Source organism: Trachemys scripta, chromosome 1, assembly GCF_013100865.1.
Source record: "Trachemys scripta elegans isolate TJP31775 chromosome 1, CAS_Tse_1.0, whole genome shotgun sequence".
Classification (NCBI taxonomy): Eukaryota; Metazoa; Chordata; order Testudines; family Emydidae; genus Trachemys; species Trachemys scripta.
Genome location: NC_048298.1, coordinates 325,896,600 through 325,915,512, shown reverse-complemented (window position 1 = coordinate 325,915,512; position 18,913 = coordinate 325,896,600). Strand labels below are relative to the sequence as shown.

Genomic DNA, 18,913 nt, shown 5'->3' with positions numbered 1-18,913 from the left:
TTCAAGACAGCTCCCATTTAGGCACCTAAGTAAGGGCTAGATTTTCAAAAGCTCACAATGGCACATTTAGGGCCAGATTTTCAAAAGCATTCAACTCTATAAGCACTTTAAAAAATCTGGCCATTTGTTCCAGTGCCTAAATGAGAGCCAAATTATTTTGAGAATTTGTGTGGCTCCTAAGCACTTCTGAAAATCCGGACGTTGGTTCATATTTTTGATGCTACACTTCAAAGTGAAAGTGCTATGAGATGTTCCAAGGGGCTACTGCCCTGGGAGGGGCTGTTATTCTTTCCCTGGCCAAGGTGGTGAATATTTCAGATTATTTTTTTCCTCCAAGTAACTATTCAGAAAGAGTTCTATGTGAAAAATCACAGGCCGTACTTACCCAAACAGCAAGGTTTTGTGTCTGAACAAAGTTCAAAGAGGGGAGAAAGCTACAAATTATACTAATCAGCTGTCAGTACCTTAGCATGTAGGATAGGATAGTGCAAAGTGCTCAGCCTGGTAATCGTTAGTGTTCTCGTTGGAGTTTGTTCAAACGCTAGCTGAAATAGCTAATTTGGTTAAATATGGTGGGCCTAGTTCTAATCCCCACTCACATATCAGCAGAGAAGAGAAAGAATACCTTATTCTTAGAGAAGGCTCTGATTATAGATCAACAATACCAAACCCAAGTGTTCAAATTCTGACCTTAAATCATCAAATGCCTGTGGATCAGCTATTCAAATAAACAAACAATAAACAAAAGACTGTACAGGCTAGACTCTCAGCTGGCGTAAATTGGCATAGCTCCATCGACTGCCCTGGAGCTCTGCTGATTCACAGCAGCTGACAATGTGGCCCAGGGTATATGAGGCTTTACTTCCAGGAGCTACTTGATCAGATTCACTCAGCCTGAGGGAGAAATAAAGAACATGTCCCTTGGTAGCCTTATCCTATAGATATTGCCTTTTCCTTTCAGGCCCTTTCATTAGCAGCTGCCTACAGTCATCCAGGGTCCAGTGGGATCCAGCAGTTCATTCTCAAACTACTCAGATCTGAAGGAGAGACTCTCCTGGGTTATAGCTTCCCTGGAGTCCCTCCTCCTGTTCCACTTTCTATTCTTTATTAGGGACACAAGGACATGGGCGTATAAGGACCACAACAGTTGTCCTTCTACCTTCTGCTGCACATAAGGGATTATTGTGAATCAGGCCCTGTAGTGATAAGTGCATCTTAGAAATTTAGAGGTATCACCCTCACTTCCCTTCCATAAGCTTTTACCATATTTACAACAAGGAGTCTGGTGGCACCTTAAAGACTAAGAGATTTATTTGGGCATAAGCTTTTGTGGGTAAAAACCTCACTTCTTCAGATGCATAGAGTGAAAGTTACAGATGCAGGCATCTGTAACTTAATGCCTGCAACTTTAACTTTCACTCTATGCATCTGAAGAAGTACAGTTTTTACCCACGAAAGCTTATGCCCAAAGAAATCTGTTAGTCTTTAAGATGCCACCAGACTCCTTGTTGTTTTTGTAGATACAGACTAACACGGCTACCCCGATACTTGTTACCATATTTAGTTACACTCATTTTATCAGTTTATTGCTTATTCTATTTTAACTTATTTCTTAATAGAACTATGAAGTATTTCACATGTTTCCCTAATCCTTAGTGTTTCTTTCCTGTTACTGTTTCAGATATCAATCCACCTGTTTACTTTCCACTTTAACACATCTGCTGTTCTTCTCTCTTTGTCCTGTGTTTGTCTTTTCCTTCACAGCCTGTTTCTAAAGCATGCCCTTTGATCAAAATTGCATTGGCTATTTCCAGCACAGGTTATTAAAGATAATGTTTGTTCCATATAAATCGCTCTGACAGTTTGGATTACCTTACTGGAACATTAGCACCATAATGCCTTAATAGCATGAGCAATAGACTATGACTCAAGACTCTAGGGCTTTATTCCCAACTCTTTGTTTTAGGGGGAGGGATAGCTCAGTGGTTTGAGCATTAGCCTGCTAAACCCAGGATTGTGAGCTCAATCCTTGAGGGGCCACTTGGGGATCTGGGGCAAAATCAGTACTTGGTCCTGCTAGTGAAAGCTGTGGGCTGGACTCAATGACCTTTCAAGGTCCCTTCCAGTTCTAGGAGATGGGATATCTCCATTAATTATTATTATATTGCACAACTTGCAGTTTCCTGATGGTTCCAAGCATTTCACTGTACGCGTGAGTGTCTGCCCTTTTTATTTTAAATAAGTAAAAACAGCTATTACCAGCTGATGTCCAAACAAACCATGTTTGATTGGCTGATTTCTTATAGCAACAGTAGGAGTTGAAAAGAGATTTGAAGGAGGGAAGGATATATTTGAAGGTAATATGGATCCTGGGAATACCTAAGATTACAGAGATCATTCTGTATTAATAACTATAGCATATTACTACGTATAGTCACTGCGCACACACTTTCTAAATTAATAGTTTATTATAAAGTAGCAACATTTTATTTAAATTGGTTTTATGGAGAACATCCCTACTCCTTGACTAACCAGAATAACACTCAAATTTAGAAAAAAACACTTTCACATGGTTTGATTTACAAGAGACTTTGTTTGAAAGACACTGTGCTGAAAGCATTGTGTTCACCCTTTAGAAACCATAAGAACACACACTTAATCTCCTTGCTACAAAAATTGCCCTTTGTTAACAGTGGATTTAAGGTTAGTAACTTTTAGGCCAAGTACTAGATATGTTCTGTTATTTTACATTTGCAACACAGACTTCTAAAAATCTCTTTGACCCAATGATTACGGCCTACATAAGGGACTTGCGATTTTGGGCGTCTCAATATTTGGCTGCCCAATCTGTGACACCTTAAAGAGGCCTTGATTTTCAGAGGATGGATGCTCAAGCACTTTCTGAGGACCAGGCTCCTTTAAGATGTCTCAGGTTGGGCACCCAAAAAACTAAGGCATCTAGAAATCATTAGTCACTTTTGAAAATTTAAGCCTAAATCTCTTTTTTCCCCCCTAAACCACTGGTTTGTTTGCCTAAGGTAACTAAGTTATGCCTGGATACAGTTTTGAAGAGTACTTATAAAGAGGAATTTGGCCAGAATAAGTTGTTCCTGATTAAATATCTATCATAAATTCCAGGCAACATTAAACACAATTTATATTCATTATGTCCATTTTCATCATGTTGAGTTTGGCAAACTCTCCTGTCAGAACATAGCCATCGGAGGGAATACAACATTTCAGATGCTGAGTCAGCCAATATTTGGCTTGGAGGGGCAATTAGTCTTTGTTACCTCTCAAATCAAAATACACACAAGCAGAGCGGAAATAAATGTATGGCATCAACCCTAACTCTTACAACTTATGGTGAAGTCTTGGTCACTTTTCAGCTCTGAAGTAAAAAAACACTAGGTTAGGCTATAGCATGTGATTCATAACATGTGAAACACTTAAAGCATCATTCCTAGGGATACAAACATTGCCTGTATTCCTCCTCAGCTCTTGACTACCAACATTATATTGAGGTAGCATACATCTCCCACAGTACAATGTTGCAGAAGTGGAAGCCAGGTTAAAGACAAGTGCAAGCCTTAGAAGAGGGAGCTTTACAGTGAGGTAGAGACTACTAAACAATTTTAGTGACGCTCATGCAATCCAGTAAAGGAAGTGAGGTAGAAACACATGCAGTACCTTGTGATCTCAGAGTCAGGGAGCAGGCCTATGTGGTAGTGGGGATAGGGAGCTGTAAGAAGGAAGCTTTTGTCACACTCGACAGGGGAATAGTGCCTAGGAGAAGGTGGTTTATCACACAGTTTGTTCACAGTGCTGTAAACAGGTTCAGGAGGCCTGGTGATACAGAGACAAGAGTAAAACATTAGATGTGTAATAATGTGCAAGAACATACAGATTATGCAACAATCAGAATATAAAAGCATGCAAAATCTCCAGATTTTCAGGAGAACTTTTGGTCAGTACAATATGCTGTTAAGTCAGAAATTAGAACTTGATTAAACAGTGTCGTTGTATACAAGACTGTTGTATAATAGGATGAAGGTAATATACTTGTGCCATAAAATTTTCTCATTGTCTGTGGCTCTGACTGAAAGGGCCATGTCCTACCTTCTCCAGCTCACTGATGTATTTTCCCAATGGAGCTGTTCTTTATACAGATCAAAAAATAACACACACACAACTTTCTGTCACTCATCAATAAAGTGTTGCATCCATACCCACTATGGTAGAAGAAAGTGCGTCGGCCCAAGTGTATTATTCAGCAAAATATACGTATCTTCTTTTGCTTAATTTTACAGATGAAGCACAATTTTTGTGTGAAAACACCACTCCCATGGACTTCAGAAGATGAGAGCTTCCAGATGGAACTATGGACAAGATATGTCAACACAGGTCACCTTTCACACATACAGACACACACATCATAATGTGCAGTTAAGCAATGTATACAGTTATTGTGAAGAGCTATGTGTACTGTATTCAGACTCAACAACAGTGTGGCGTGAACTGTCAAAACCACTGATATTCTAAATTAATGACAACATCCTTTGAAGTTAGTATGTCATTGAGAGCCTGATCCTGCAACTACGAAGTCTCAGAACAATGATGAATTTTACTATGTACATGGTCCAACCATGTAGGCACAGGGTATGAAAGTTGCCCAGAGGGGCAGCTGCCCCAGTGGAAGCATTCACACTTGAGGGAGGGCAATACTTCCACTGGAGCTTGCCAGCAAAGGACTCTCAGAAAACGCACTGATTCAGTGCGTCCACACGTGTCTTGACTCTTCTCCCTGCTCCATTTTGTGGGCTTGTATACTAAACCCAGACTTTGAGAATACAACAAACTGCTCAATGCTTTTATCCCAGGTTCTGCCAGCAGACCCATTGTATGAAACATTACTCTGTATAGGTTAGGTATTAAAGTATGGGAGCCTTAAAATTGAATAGTGACACTTCTTAAAGAAACCTCGTGAAGGCATCAACAGACCCTGCAGACTCAAAAACTTGCTAATGAAGTTTTCAGTTCTTGTAACACTGTGAAGCACTTACAGCATGATTCTTTTGCCATTATTTTGCATAGGTACATGACAGCGGTGTATGCTCTGTTATAAAATCCCATTTCCTTGGGCTGTCTACATCAGTGGTCGGCGACGTTCGGCACGCGGCTCGCCAGGGTAAGCACCCTGGTGGGCCGGGCCAGTTTTATTTACCTGCTGACGTGGCAGGTTCGGCCGATCGCGGCCCCCACTGGCCACGGTTCGCCGTCCCGGGCCAATGGGGGCGGCGGGAAGCCGTGGCCAGCACATCGCTCGCCCGCGCCACACACTATGCATCCAAAGAAGTGGGCTGTAGTCCACGAAAGCTTATGCTCTAATAAATTTGTTAGTCTCTAAGGTGCCACAAGTACTCCTGTTCTTCTTTTTACACAAGATCTTGGCAATTTACACAGAACAGAATTCCATTTTCCCCTTTGTTTTCAGGGATTTGCTATTTTCTTATTACAAATATTTGGTTTACCCAATATGAAAAATTATTTTCTAAACAAATCCACATTTGAGTTGAGTACTCTTATGCCAAGTTTAGCCCAATGGAAAATTTACAATGGCAATTTAAAATTGAAGGAGATAAAATACTTAAATAGCAAACTTGGCAGTTATGAAAACGATCAAACATTTATTCTATCCCAGTGTTTCTCAAACTTTTGTATTGGTGACCCCTTTAACACAGGAAACCTATGAGTGTGACCCCCTTTATAAATTAAAAACACTTTTTTTGTATTTAACACTATTATAAATGCTGGAGGCAAAGCGGGGGTTGGGAGTGGAGGCTGACAGCTCACAACCCCCCATGTAATAATCTTGTGACATCCCCAGTTTGAGAACCCCTGTTCTATCCCTTTAGAAATGTTCTTAAGGAAACAAAGGGTTTTTATGATCTATATGTTTAACAAAAAGTTTTCTGGATGGATATTTTAGTTCACCTACTAAATTAATTACTGTCTGAAATAGTAATAAGAGATACCACATTTGATATTATGGTGTCATTTTAGATCATACTGCCTTTCATTCCTTCAAAATTGCTTTTTTTTTCAGGGCAATGTATTCTAAAAAAGCACAAATATCCAATTCATACAGTGTGTAATATTGATTTTTAAGTGACTTAAAATACCAACATAGCCATGATCAAGTTGGTGACTGAATAAAACAGCTGAGAACTTGCAAATTTTCATCTTCACTTCAAGTAATAGATGAAGTAGGAGTGCTACTGTTTCTGGACGTCTGCCTGGAATATATATGTATAGTATTAATGATTTTTATTTCCAGAAATAACTTTATGCCTGACCTTCCAGCCAGAGACAAGTTTAAATGTAACATGCAAAAGAAACAAACATACACAAGGCTTGTGAATACACTGTAAATATTCTAATTACACTGAAATCATAAAAGTAGGTGACCATCACTTCTTTCTTTGGGTCAAACATCATGCCATGCAGAGAAGGAGAGGTGTGGTGAATGCTATGTTATTCGATAGTAGGAAACCATTACAGTAAAGCACAGTGAAGATAAACATTCAGTGAAAGACCATCTACATAAACATTTAAATTACTCTCATCACCAGATATCTGAATGCACACAGTCACTCCCATACAGCCCTATAGAAATGTGTCACATCTGGTAAACCAAGCAATTTAAATGTTAGTATTCTTCACTCTGACAAACTGTCCTAAGTCCCACTGAAGTGGCAGCATAGCAGAAAACTGGAATTTGCTTTAATGAACCTTTTCAAATAAATGTAACACTATTAAAAGTGCTCAGTTCACAGCACTGGAATATTAAGTCCTTTATTTATTTACAGGTTTAACACAGACAGTGACACTGAGTAGGCCCACAATATTCCACCAATAATCCTGACTTGTAGACACAACTTTTAGGGGCAGAAGGGGAGTCCCGTTTCCTTGCCCTTCAATTCTTGTCCACCCTACTGAAAGCATAAATCAGGACATCAGTTAATTCTTTGTGATGTCCTCTCTTAACTGATCTGAGACTATCATAACCACAATTAGATGGTAACACCTTGTGGTTACCAGGAACCTGGGTTGAAGTGGTTATTGAGATCAAGCTCAAGCTGCATGACAACATTAGCTTTGAAAGGACTAGTGCAAGAACTTAGAAGAAAAGTACCGGTAATACTAAGGGGCCAGGGTTCTGAATGTGCCAGTCTAGACTTATATTTACTCCAACATTTCCCAAGAAAATAAAAATTAAGAGTTAAAACAGAACATTAAACTTAGGATAAATTAGGGGTTTATAATGCAAACTAGATACATTAAAATATGTCACTGTGCAGATAAATAAACAGATGAGGACATCCTAATGCAGGGGTACTCAACAGGTGGATTGGCGGCCAAATCTGGACCACCAGGTGCTTTTGAACGGTCCCCAAAATCTTTGTATTTATTATGATCATTACTGTTTTTTTTAATTATTATTATTATTTTCTCTGGAGTTTGGATCTTGACTATACCTTGACCAAGAAATTTGGATCTTGACAAAAAATAACTGATTACCCCTGTCCTGATGTCTTCTTCATCTAGGCCCGTAGCTCTCAAACTTTTCATATTATGAACCATTTCCTGTGACAGACATCCTCTTATCTTATCTCCTGATCCAACATCTTTCCTGTGACACTTATAATATATGGCTACATGAAGAAAAAAGTAATATTAGGAGAATTAAGGAGACTACACCTACGCTGAACGGTTCTCCTAACACAGGTAAGCATTTGTTAGCATCTCTAGCCCCTTTCACTGGACATAGACCCCTCTTCTCAATCCTATGACAGGGAGACAGGCTGTCATCTGTTGTAGGATGCAGGTAAGGGAACATACAATAAGATGGCTTTTTAGAAATGGTTTGCAATGTGCCACTCTGTAAAATAAAGTCAAGGAGAGTTTAACTGTTCTTCGAGAATAAAAAAAAATAGAGAGGCAGATTGAAAACAAAGCCTTATGAAGCATTTTCATAAAATGAGTTTAAGCATGTGCCATGCCTTATTCATAAACATCAAAACATACAAGATGAATGTACACTTGATCATGATTAACACAAATACAGCACAATTTTTATACTACTGAATAAATAAACTACATGAGGAAAGCAAAAACCAAACATTAGGGGATGCATTTTCCTCTCAGTGTGGATAGAACTGCCATTTACGTTAAGGAGAAGTCACTCACCTTGTGTATTAATTGGGGTTCTTTGAGTGCGTTGCCCTATGGGTGCTCCATTTCAGGTGCTCCTGCATCCTGTACCTTTGATCAAACTATTTTGGTAGTGGTGCCTGTTGGGCCTGCACATGCACTCCACATATCCTTGTGCCCTGCACCAAGACTATATGGGTCTGCGTGGGTGAACTGCCCTCAGTTCCGTCTCCATCACAAAGTTCCACAAGGCAGACTCTGAAGCAGAGTGGAAGGAGGGCAGATAGTGGAGTACCCAGAGGGGGACACATCTTGAAGAACTCCAGTTACTGCACATGGTGAGTAACCTCCCCTTCTTCTTTGAAATGTGTCCCGGTGGGTGCTTCACTTCAGGTGACTCGCGAGTAGTACCCCCCTAAGGGAGCGGGAGGTTCAGAATAGAGTCCAAAACAGAAGAGAGAACTGCATTGCCTACAGAAGCATCTGATCTAGCCACAGGCTCCAATGCATAATGATTGGAAAGCTTATAAACAGAGGACCAAGTTGCTACTCTCAAGATGTCTGCAATTGGTACATCTTCAGTAAGGCTATAGAAGTAGATACTGCTCTTTTGGAATGTGCTATCACCCTGGAAGGGGATTGAGCATGAGTTCGGTTGTAACAGATCCTAATACATCTGAAGATCCACTTTGATAACCTCTGTATTGAAACACCCGAACACTTGTTTCTGTCTACAAAACATTCCAATAGCCTAGGAAATCTTCTATATGGTTTGGTCCTCTCTAGATAAAGGGCTAATGTCCTCCTGACAATTAGGGTATGGAATATGGCTTTTTTAGTAGGTGGGTGTGGTTTTGAGGGGAAAATGGAAGATAAATGGTTTGATTAATATGAAATTCTGAGGATAACTTAGGTAAATATCTTGCATGGACCCATAGTGATACTTTCTCTCTGGTGAATACTGTAAATGGGGGAGTCTGTCATTAAAACCCCCATTTCTCTAACCCTTTGGGCAGAAGTGATGGCTACAAGGAAGGCTGACTTCATAGATAAATCTAATAAAGAAAACGTAGTTAGTAGCTCAAAAGCAATTAAGGACTAAGTTGAGGCCCCAGCTAGGAATGGGATCTCTGATTTTTGGGCACAAATTCGACAAACCTCTTAGAAATCTTGTTCTAGTTGAGTAAGCAACAGTGAACAATCCATTCTGGCTGTGTGAAAAGCTGTTATTGCTGCTAAGTGCATCCTAATGCAAATTCACAGAAAGACCCAATGTTTTCAGTTCCAACAGGTAATCCGATATCCTGGGAAGAAGAGAGTGAGTCAGTGAAATCTGACGACTGTTGCATCAAAGATAATAGCTTTTCTATTTCCAGAGGTGAGTATTTCTTGTGGAGTCTTTTCTACCATCTAATAATACGTGTTGTATCTCTCCTGAATAGGACACCTCTACTCCCGAGAACCATCAAGAAACCATGCTTGAAGCCTCAATCTGCAGGTTGGGGTGAAGTGTTTGACCGGCATCCTGAGTCATTAGGTGAGGAATGAATAGAAACTGCCATGAAAGGTGAAAAGAGTCTGATTAGATAGGGATACCAAACCTGTCTTGGCCATGTTGATGCAATCAATAGGACCCTGTCCCAATCTTGTTTGATCTTGTTGAGAACCTTTAACATTAATGACATCTTAAAGTTTGGAGAGATGTCTCTGTCAAGTCCGCAAAGAGCTTGCAATCTTCAGAGGGGACGTCTTCAAAGGTACTCTGGACCTTTCTTGGGAAGCCCAACAGCTGTAGTCAAGAAGCTCTTCTCATGACCACTGTAGTGGATATGGACCACGATGCCGTATCTGCAACATCCAAGGAGGCCTGGAGCAATGTGCAATGGCTTTAAATTCATCACAATGTTCCTCTAGTAAGTGATCAATAAACACATTTAATTTGATGTAATTCAAATAGTGGTATTTGGCCATGAGCGTGATTTGCTACTCTGAACCAAAGAGTGGTTGAAGAATAAGGTTGGGGACCAAAAACATCTAGTCTCTTGTGGTCCTTACTGTCCAGGGTGGAGTTCGAGCTATTTTGTCTCTTTGGTTCATTAATGGCCTCCACTACTAGGAAATTCAGAGCTGGGTGAAAAAACAGAAACTCTGATTCTCTGGCAGGGATATAATATTTTTTATTCACCCTCTTGCAGGTAGGCAGTGGGGTAGCTGAGGTTTGACAAACAGTCTCAATGGGCTCCATAAGAGCTTCATTGACTGAAATGGAAATCCTCAGAGATGTTAAAGTGTGCAAATATCTAGGTTATGGTGGGATTCCTGAATCTATTCTATGGCAATCTGAAGCATGTCTACAATTCGCTTAATCAGTTGTTGAAACTGCCTGAAGTCATCCACCATAGAAGGAGGTAGAGGCATCATGGCTTCATCAGGCAATGACGTGGGAATAGTAGTAAGATGAATCATCTTTTTATCTGCCCTTGCTTCTTGTTCCTGGAAGGTCTCTTCCTTGGGCAAAGGTGTTGGTCTAGAAGGTTGAGGAGAACAGACTGTTTTCTGCTCCCTCCTGTGGTGAGATGATTTCATTGTAAACTGCTGATGATAGAATGCCCATGGGTCCCAACCAGGCCACTGGGAGAATGGGGGACAAATGGCATAGGTGGAGGCATCCATCTGTGTTCCTGACACAGGGGTGTCATTTGGCCCTCCTGCATTATGTTAGTGAAGGGGGGAAAGTGATGTGTCCTAGAATAGATGGGGGAACCCTGCACCAATATTTTAGCCTAAAGAATCCTCTTCCACATACTCCAAGGTGGGAGGATAGCTGTTCAGCTTGCAAAGTAGATGAGGACGAGTGTGGTATGTTAGCTGATAGAGGGTTCGGTAACCAACACAGTCTTGATGCTGACAAACCCCCTACTCATTAGCAGAGAAAACGCCTGCTCTGAAGATACTAGCAGGTGTTTAGGGTACCTAAATTCTTGTGGTAGTGAAGATATCGAAGATGGGGTTGAGTGAAAACTTATGGTGGACAGCTTCAGTACCAATGCAGTTGGTACCGAACATTTGGCATATAAGCAAGTCGACTCTGATTCAATCAGTACCCTAGGAAGCTGAGCAGTCTTTGGTACCATTGACTATGGGTACTAAGTGCTGCTCATGGACCAGCTTAGAAATGTTTTCACAAGTGTCTTTGCTACTCTGGGTATGGGTACCTAAATGTAGCACCAACTCTGTCTTAGACAACTGACTCCTCTTCACCTCTGCAGTACCGACCTCTCTCAAATCCTGCATGGAACTGCCCTGGAGACCTGAGGTCTCCATAGTAATCTTCTGTGTAGTTGCTTGAGATTTTCTTGGAGATTTACTCTTTACCGCCTCCTGCTTAGAGACAGATGTCAAGGCTACCACTACAGAGGGCTTTGGTAGGGCTGAGATGTAATAGATGCCACAGTATTGCCTACTTCTCTAGTGGTCTCCAGTGATTGAGATCTTGATGTGGACAGGGCAGTAGTGATACTGGCAGGTCTATGTACAGGGGCACCTTCAGCCTCTGGAGCTGAAGCTGGTCATAAAACTTGCTCCACCATTAGGAGTTTGAATATGATTTTCCTATTTTTTCGGGATCTACTCTTGAAGGAAGTACAGATCTTGTACTTAGCGGGACATGCATATTTCCTAAACAACGAAGGCACTGGAAATGTCAGTCACTGATGGAAAATCACCTCACGATAGGAGAGGCACCTTTTGAATCCCACGGAGCTCAGCATTCTTGAGTTATATAACAAAAAATGACCCCTCAAAGGGGAAAAGCTCGAAACTGCTATTTAACTATATCTAGTAATAAAATGTTTGGGTTTCAGAGTTGTTTTTTTTAGTTAAATGGAAAAAAAGAGAGGAAACAAGTGTACCAACAACTATACACACTACAATGTATCTAACTATGTGCTAACTAACTAACTAATTATAGAATACTGTAGCGAACAGGCACACAGCAGACTCCATCTCTGGCCAAAGGCAGTTGAGAAGGAACTGAGGGCGGGGTGCATGAGTGGCCCAAACAGAAAATGGTACCAAACATCTCTGATCAATGGGGCAGGTGCACATGAAGTGGAGCATCTATAGGGACACTACTCTAAGGGTATGTCTTCACTACCCGCCAGACCGGTGGATAGCAATCGATCTATCGGGGATCGATATATCGCGTCTCTTCCAGACGTGATAAATCGATCACCGAACGCGCTCCCCGTCGACTCCGTAACTCCACCAGGGCGAGAGGCGGAAGCGGAGGGAGCTGCGGCCATCGATCCCGCTCCGTGAGGACAGGAGGTAAGTCGATCTAAGATACGTCGACTTCAGCTACGCTATTCTCATAGCTGAAGTTTCGTATCTTAGATCAACCCTCCCTCCCCCAGTGTAGATCAGCCCTTAGAAGAATAACTATTTACACATGTGCAACAAATAGAGTAGATTCACTTACAAGCTCAAATGTGCCTTCATAAATATGGAAAATTCAGCTTCTGGGCACTCACACATCAATAGACCATATACATTTTTAGTCAAATGAGTTACTGTGGTCAATATGCAGGTAACTGCAAGAAATGTAATGGCCTGTATTGCACAGGAGATCATACTAGATGATCTGCTGGTCCTTTCTGGCTTTCAACTATGTATCTATAAGCTCCCATTGTTTAGTCATGCTTTTCTTTAAAATAATCCAGTTCTTACCAACAATTTTAAAGACTACAAAAATTTTCTAGGTACCTATTCATAAATATTTCTGTAAAATACATAATCTTTAAATATAAGATTTTCTTTCAGTCCCGAAAACCTCTTCAATAATACAGCATTTATGCTTATATGAAATATACCATTTACATTAAAATTACAGAACATGTTACTGTAATTGAAATAGCTATGCACAATTCCCTTTGAGCTGCCATGGTCCCCATACCAATCCATTTGTTACTCCACTAGCAATGCCTCCACACTCTGAGCAACAGCCATTATTGAGAATTATAGCATCAGAAGGAAAATATAACCTTTAATATAGCTCTACTCTGGAAAATGATTATGAAAAACTGGCACCTTCTTGTCCAACATATTGGCTCCTTTTGAGTTTTCAAAGTAGTATCTGTTTACTTTAGTGACAAACATTCTTTATATTTTTACTTTTACTCCACTCAGCAGATTTGAGGAGGCAACTAAGCTGACAAGGGGGGATAGTGGTAGGATTCTTCATTCTTGTGCATGATCAACAGAATTGTTTATCAAACTGAACCAACTACACCTGCACAAATTCACCCAAAACAATCTGCCTGCCCAGGTGTCACTGAAGGCATAATTTGGAATGAGACCTTTACTATGTGTGAGATAAAAAGAAATCATTTTAGCTCTTAAAGCATGTTGAGTTTGCAAGCTTGCAGACAGGCTATACCACATTCAGTCTGCCAGAAAATAAATATGCCACCCTACACTGCTATTTTCAGTCATTTTTCTGAAAAAAAATGTACTTTGATTATGATGGAGTCTCCTGTCCATGTCGACATACAAAGATTCAGCAAACACTATAGGTGAACACATATACGCAAGAACGGCAAACACTTGATACATGTCGGACAGACAAGATTACCCATGAGCATTGCAGGCTGTTGTATCCTTGATTTGTCATATTCACATATTTCACATAAGGTGTTAATGCCTTGCGTCAAAGTGGTTATTGATGACATGACAAATCTGCCATCATCTTGATCTGTCATGGGCTGTTGCTTCCCAGTTGCTGGGGTCAACTGGACATGCTTTCACATTTGACTTCAGTGTGTCTTTATATCATTTGTACTGGCCACGATGAAAAAAGGAGCTTTACTTTACCTGACCATAAAATATGGCCTTGGGTATTCTCCAGGAGGCCATGCTAATGAGATGCTCAGATTAATGCAGCTAAGTTTTTATGAGCATGCTTTGAATGCCAGACATCGACGATGATTAAGAATTCTGATACTGGGAATCTTGTCCCACCAATTGACACTGCAAACAGACCAGAGACAGCACATACGGACCTGATCAATATGGTGGCAACGTGTTGTCCATGTCTCACAACCATACAGAAGCATTGCAAGCATGACCGCCCCCAACAGACATTTAGTTTAGTGCTTATTTTGATGCCCCTATTCTTCCAAAGTGGTGTGAGAGCATTCCAGATGCAGAGCTAGTCTTAGTTATGTGATGGGTAATTTCATCCTCAATTGTGGCATTCTGTGACAGTTCACTCCTGAGGCAGCAAAACTTCAAGGACTTGAGAGGTGCACTTTTGATCTTAACAGGGAAGACATGCATATCCCCTGGCACAGGTTTTCTTTAGGTTGACTGTAAAAACAACATGATTGCATGAGCAAAGCGGTCAGTTATAAATTGAACATCATCAATTGAGTGAGAGCAGCCAGTGCACAATCATCAGCAAACAAAATCTCCTTCATGAGTAAATCTGCCATTTTCATGTGAACATTGAAGCATTGCAGATTGAACAAAATCCCATCAGTGTGGAACTGGATAAATACTCCTCTGTCAATGTCATGAAATGCATCCCTAAGCATAGTCCAAAAAAAGGATGCAAAAGAGCATGGGAGCCAGTCTGCAACCTTGTTTGGTGCCACTGGTCACCAGAAAGGACTCAGATATCTCACCATTTTCCACCACACTGACCCTCATCCCATCATGGAAGGACCAAATGACCGAAATAAACTTTGCTGGGTATCCAAACGTGAACAAACGTTTCCAAAGACCCTCATGACTTAGAGTCAAAAGCTTTAGCGAAGTTGATGAAGACTCCTATTTTGTTGCTGGCACTTTTCCTGAAGCTGAGGGGTTGTGAAGGTCATGTCTATAGTGCTCTGTCCAGACTGAAATCCACATTGAAAAGATCACATTTTAAATCAAATGTGAATGTACATATTTTAATTATATTCAATTTATTATTTGTATTATTGTAGTGCCTAGGACCCCCATTCATGCACCACGATGACTCAATTTTGGTAGGCACTATAAAAACACAAAGACACTCCTGCCCCATTTAAATGTAAGACAAGAAACCAGATACAGATATGGACAGATCAATGAGGGGAACACAAGGAAACAATGACAGAATATTGGACAGCATGATAGCAAGTGGTCTCAGCACACCAACAGATGAGCCATTTGTATTTAAGTTTACTAAACAGATTAATAAAGTAACACTAGTTACAGGGCCGGCTCCAGGCACCAGCCTTGCAAGCAGGTGCTTGGGGCGGCCGTTCTGGAGAGGGGCAGCACGTCCAGCTATTCGGCGGCAATTCGGCAGATGGTCCCTCACTCCCACTCGGAGCGAAGGACCTCCCACCAAATTGCCACCGCGGATCGCAATCGCGGCTTTGTTTGTTTGTTTGGGGTTTTTTTTGGCTGCTTGGGGTGGCCAAAACCCTGGAGCCGGCCCTGACTAGTTAAACAGGTTTGTAGCGGGGTGAACACCAGCTCCTGCCATGAAGGGCTTAAAACAGCCCTGAGAGAAGGCTGTTGCAGGGGGAAGCAGCTACTAGGCTGATTGGGGAAGTAGCTACAGCTGGGCCACGCTCCAATCAGGCCCAGCTGGCCCTATAAAGGCTGGGAACCAGGAGCAAGGACTCAGTCTCTCACTAGCTGTAGAGGGAGATGGACCTGGCTGCAGGAAGCTAGAGACAGAGTACCTGAGTGACACGGGGCTGGGGAAAGGCTGGGGAGTTCCAGCCTGCAAAGCCCCAGGCTGAGGCCTAGCAGAAGGCCAAGGGATACTAGGGGTTGCAGAGGGCAGCCCAGGGGTAGGCCAAGGCAGCAGGTCCAAACCCAACCTTGCCAGTGATGAGTAGACTGATACTGCAGTCTGCCCCAGGGCGTGGGGCTAGACAATGACTGGCAGTAGCCTTATACTGAGGCGAGGTGGGAATAGTGGGTGGGGGGTCTCTGGGGAGGGGAGACCCTAAGACTGAGGGGTTACTGCTAGGGGGCAGCACCGCAGGTAAAAGGGCCCCAGGGTCCAAGGAGGAACACGGGGGCCAGAGGACAGGTGGATCACCAGCCTGCAGAAGGCGCTCCGGAGCTGGAACGAGCTAATTCCCGGAAGTCACCAGCAGGAGGTGCTGCAGGGGTGAGTCCGCACCTCTACAAGGTTGCTAACAAGTCTGAAATTAACTTTTAACTTCACCTTTAGAATACATCACCATAAAAAACTCACCATCAATTTAATACAAATAAGTTCAAGAATTTTCCAAGTGTAGTAAGTGGTGGTTTGTATACATTATCTATCTTCTGCCCTCTTTCAATTCCTTATGTTTGATCCACTAGGAACACAATATAGAGTACCTCAATTTAAAGTTTGTACACCTCTACCCCGATATAACATGACCCGATATAACATGAATTTGGATATAACTCAGTAAAGCAGCGCTCCGGCGAAGGGGCGGGGCTGCGTGCTCCAGTGGATCAAAGCAAGTGCCATATAACGTGGTTTCACCTATAACGCGGTAAGATTTTTTGGCTCCCAAGAACAGCGTTATAGCGGGGTAAAGGTGTATTAGGAATTGGGATAAATTGAAATTTATATTTATTTCGGTTAAAAAAAGAGAAAAGTGGTAAAGAGAGTTAGAGAAATAGAAAAGGTAAATACAAAAAAAGTACATTACGCTAGTTCTGGAAAGACTCTTACAATAGTTTGTCAGCTTTCCTATTATAACCTCCTATTTTCATGAGTCTATAATTTTACCATAGTTGCAAACATATGCTTAAGGGAGAAGCAATGTTTTAGTGTTTTGTGGAATAGATGGAATGCCTCACTCCTGTTAACAAGACCATATAAACACTTTTTTTGCATTTAGATTCCCTCCAGTTTTCAAAAGAGATACTTTATGCACATTGATAAAGTGCATAATATTTATCCAGAGACTCTGGACAGATTTATTCTCCCATGTATATTTTTCTATGCTTCAATCAACATTATCTACACTGCAGGGAGAAAGCTTAGTGATCTGCGTATCAAGTTTTAAACATCTAAACTCCAACACATGTTCAAATCCCATCAGTGCTGATTCAGTCCTTCTACCTTAGAAGGTAGAATAAATGGTAATTGTGCCATATGAGTCGGTTTCAAATGAGATCTTAAAAAACAAATGTCATCAGTTCTACACGTAAGGGCAGAGGTCTATGCTAGCATCCTGGCCAGAATTTCCATTCCCAACACAAATTATTAATGTCAATGATCATTTGAAGACAGAGGGAAGATAGTGGTTGTGATTTAGAAGCCAGAAGGAACTAAGAGGAATGGTACAGCTTACAGCTTCTAATTTTGTGCACCTAAACTCACTAGTCTCTGGTACTATTTGCCAACTAACTCATTACAGATTGCAAAGAAACAATAATTGAAAACAATAGTCTTATTGTTGTGGAAAAAATAAGAATTCCTATTGTCTCATTGGCTTATAGACTTTAAGATTAGAAAGGACCATCATGATCATCTAATCATAGGAGTGGAAGGGACCTTGAGAGGTCATCTAGTCCAGTCCCTTACACTCATGGCAGGACTAAGTATTACCTAGACCATCCCTGACAAGTGTTTGTCTGCTTTTAAAAATCTCCAATGATGGAGACTCCACAAGTTCCCTAGGCAATTTATTCCAATGCTTAACCCCTCTGACAGTTAGGAAGTTTTTCCTAATGTCCGACCTAAACCTCCCTTGCTGCAATGTAACCCCGCTGCTTCTTGTCCTGTCCTCAGAGGTTAAGAAAAACAATTTTTCTTCCTCCTCCTTGTAACAATTTTTTACAGACTTGAAGACTGTTATCATGTCTCTCTCTTCGCGCCCCGCTAGCCCCCCGCAAAGTCTTCTCTTTTCCAGACTAAACAACCCCAGTTTTTACAATCTTCCCTCATAGGTCATGTTTTCTAGACCTTTCATCATTTTTGTTGCTCTCCTCTGGACTTTCTCCAATTTATCCACATCCTTCCTGAAATGAGGCACCCAGAACTGGACACAATACTCCAATTGAGGCCTAATCACTGTGAATAGAGCAGAAGAATTTCTTCTCATGTCTTGCTTACAACACTCCTTCTAATATATCCCAGAACTATGTTTGTGTTATATTGTTGACTCATATTTAGCTTGTGGTTCACTATGACGCCCAGATCCCTTTCCGCAGTACTCCTTCCTAGGCAATCATTTCCCATTTTGTATGTGTGCAACTGACTATTCCTTCCTAAATGGAGTACTTTGCATTTGTCCTTATTGAATTTCATCCTATTAACTTCAGAACATTTCTCCGGTTTGTCCAGATCATTTTGAATTATAATCCTACCCTCCAAAGCACTTGCAACCCTTCCCAGCTTGGTATCATTCGCAAACTTTATAAGTGTACTCTGTATGCTATTATCTAAATCAGGGGTAGGCAACCTATGGCACGCAAGATGATTTTCAGTGGCACTCACGCTACCCAGGTCCTGGCTACCGGTCCGGGGGGGCTCTGCATTTTAATTTAATTTTAAATAAAGCTTCTTAAACATTTTAAAAACCTTATTTACTTTACATACAACAACAGTTTAGTTATATATTATAGACTTATAGAAAAACCTTCTAAAAACATTAAAATGTATTACTGGCACGCAAAACCTTAAATTAGAGTGAATAAATGAAGACTCGGC

The 18,913-nt window shown here is 41.2% G+C and overlaps 1 protein-coding gene across 12 annotated transcripts in view; it reads right to left on the bottom strand.

Annotated features, from left to right (window-relative positions):
- The window catches only part of DLG2 (discs large MAGUK scaffold protein 2), a 1,462,668-nt gene that overhangs the window by 336,007 nt on the left and 1,107,748 nt on the right, over positions 1-18,913 (bottom strand). For 10 of the 12 annotated variants that reach the window (XM_034759045.1, XM_034759046.1, XM_034759048.1 and 7 more), the window contains one exon: positions 3,691-3,846. The exons of the other annotated variants lie outside the window; for them this stretch is intronic. In XM_034759045.1, the coding sequence (XP_034614936.1) occupies positions 3,691-3,846 (156 nt within the window). The remainder of the gene's footprint in view (positions 1-3,690; positions 3,847-18,913) is intronic. 12 annotated transcript variants of the gene reach the window in all.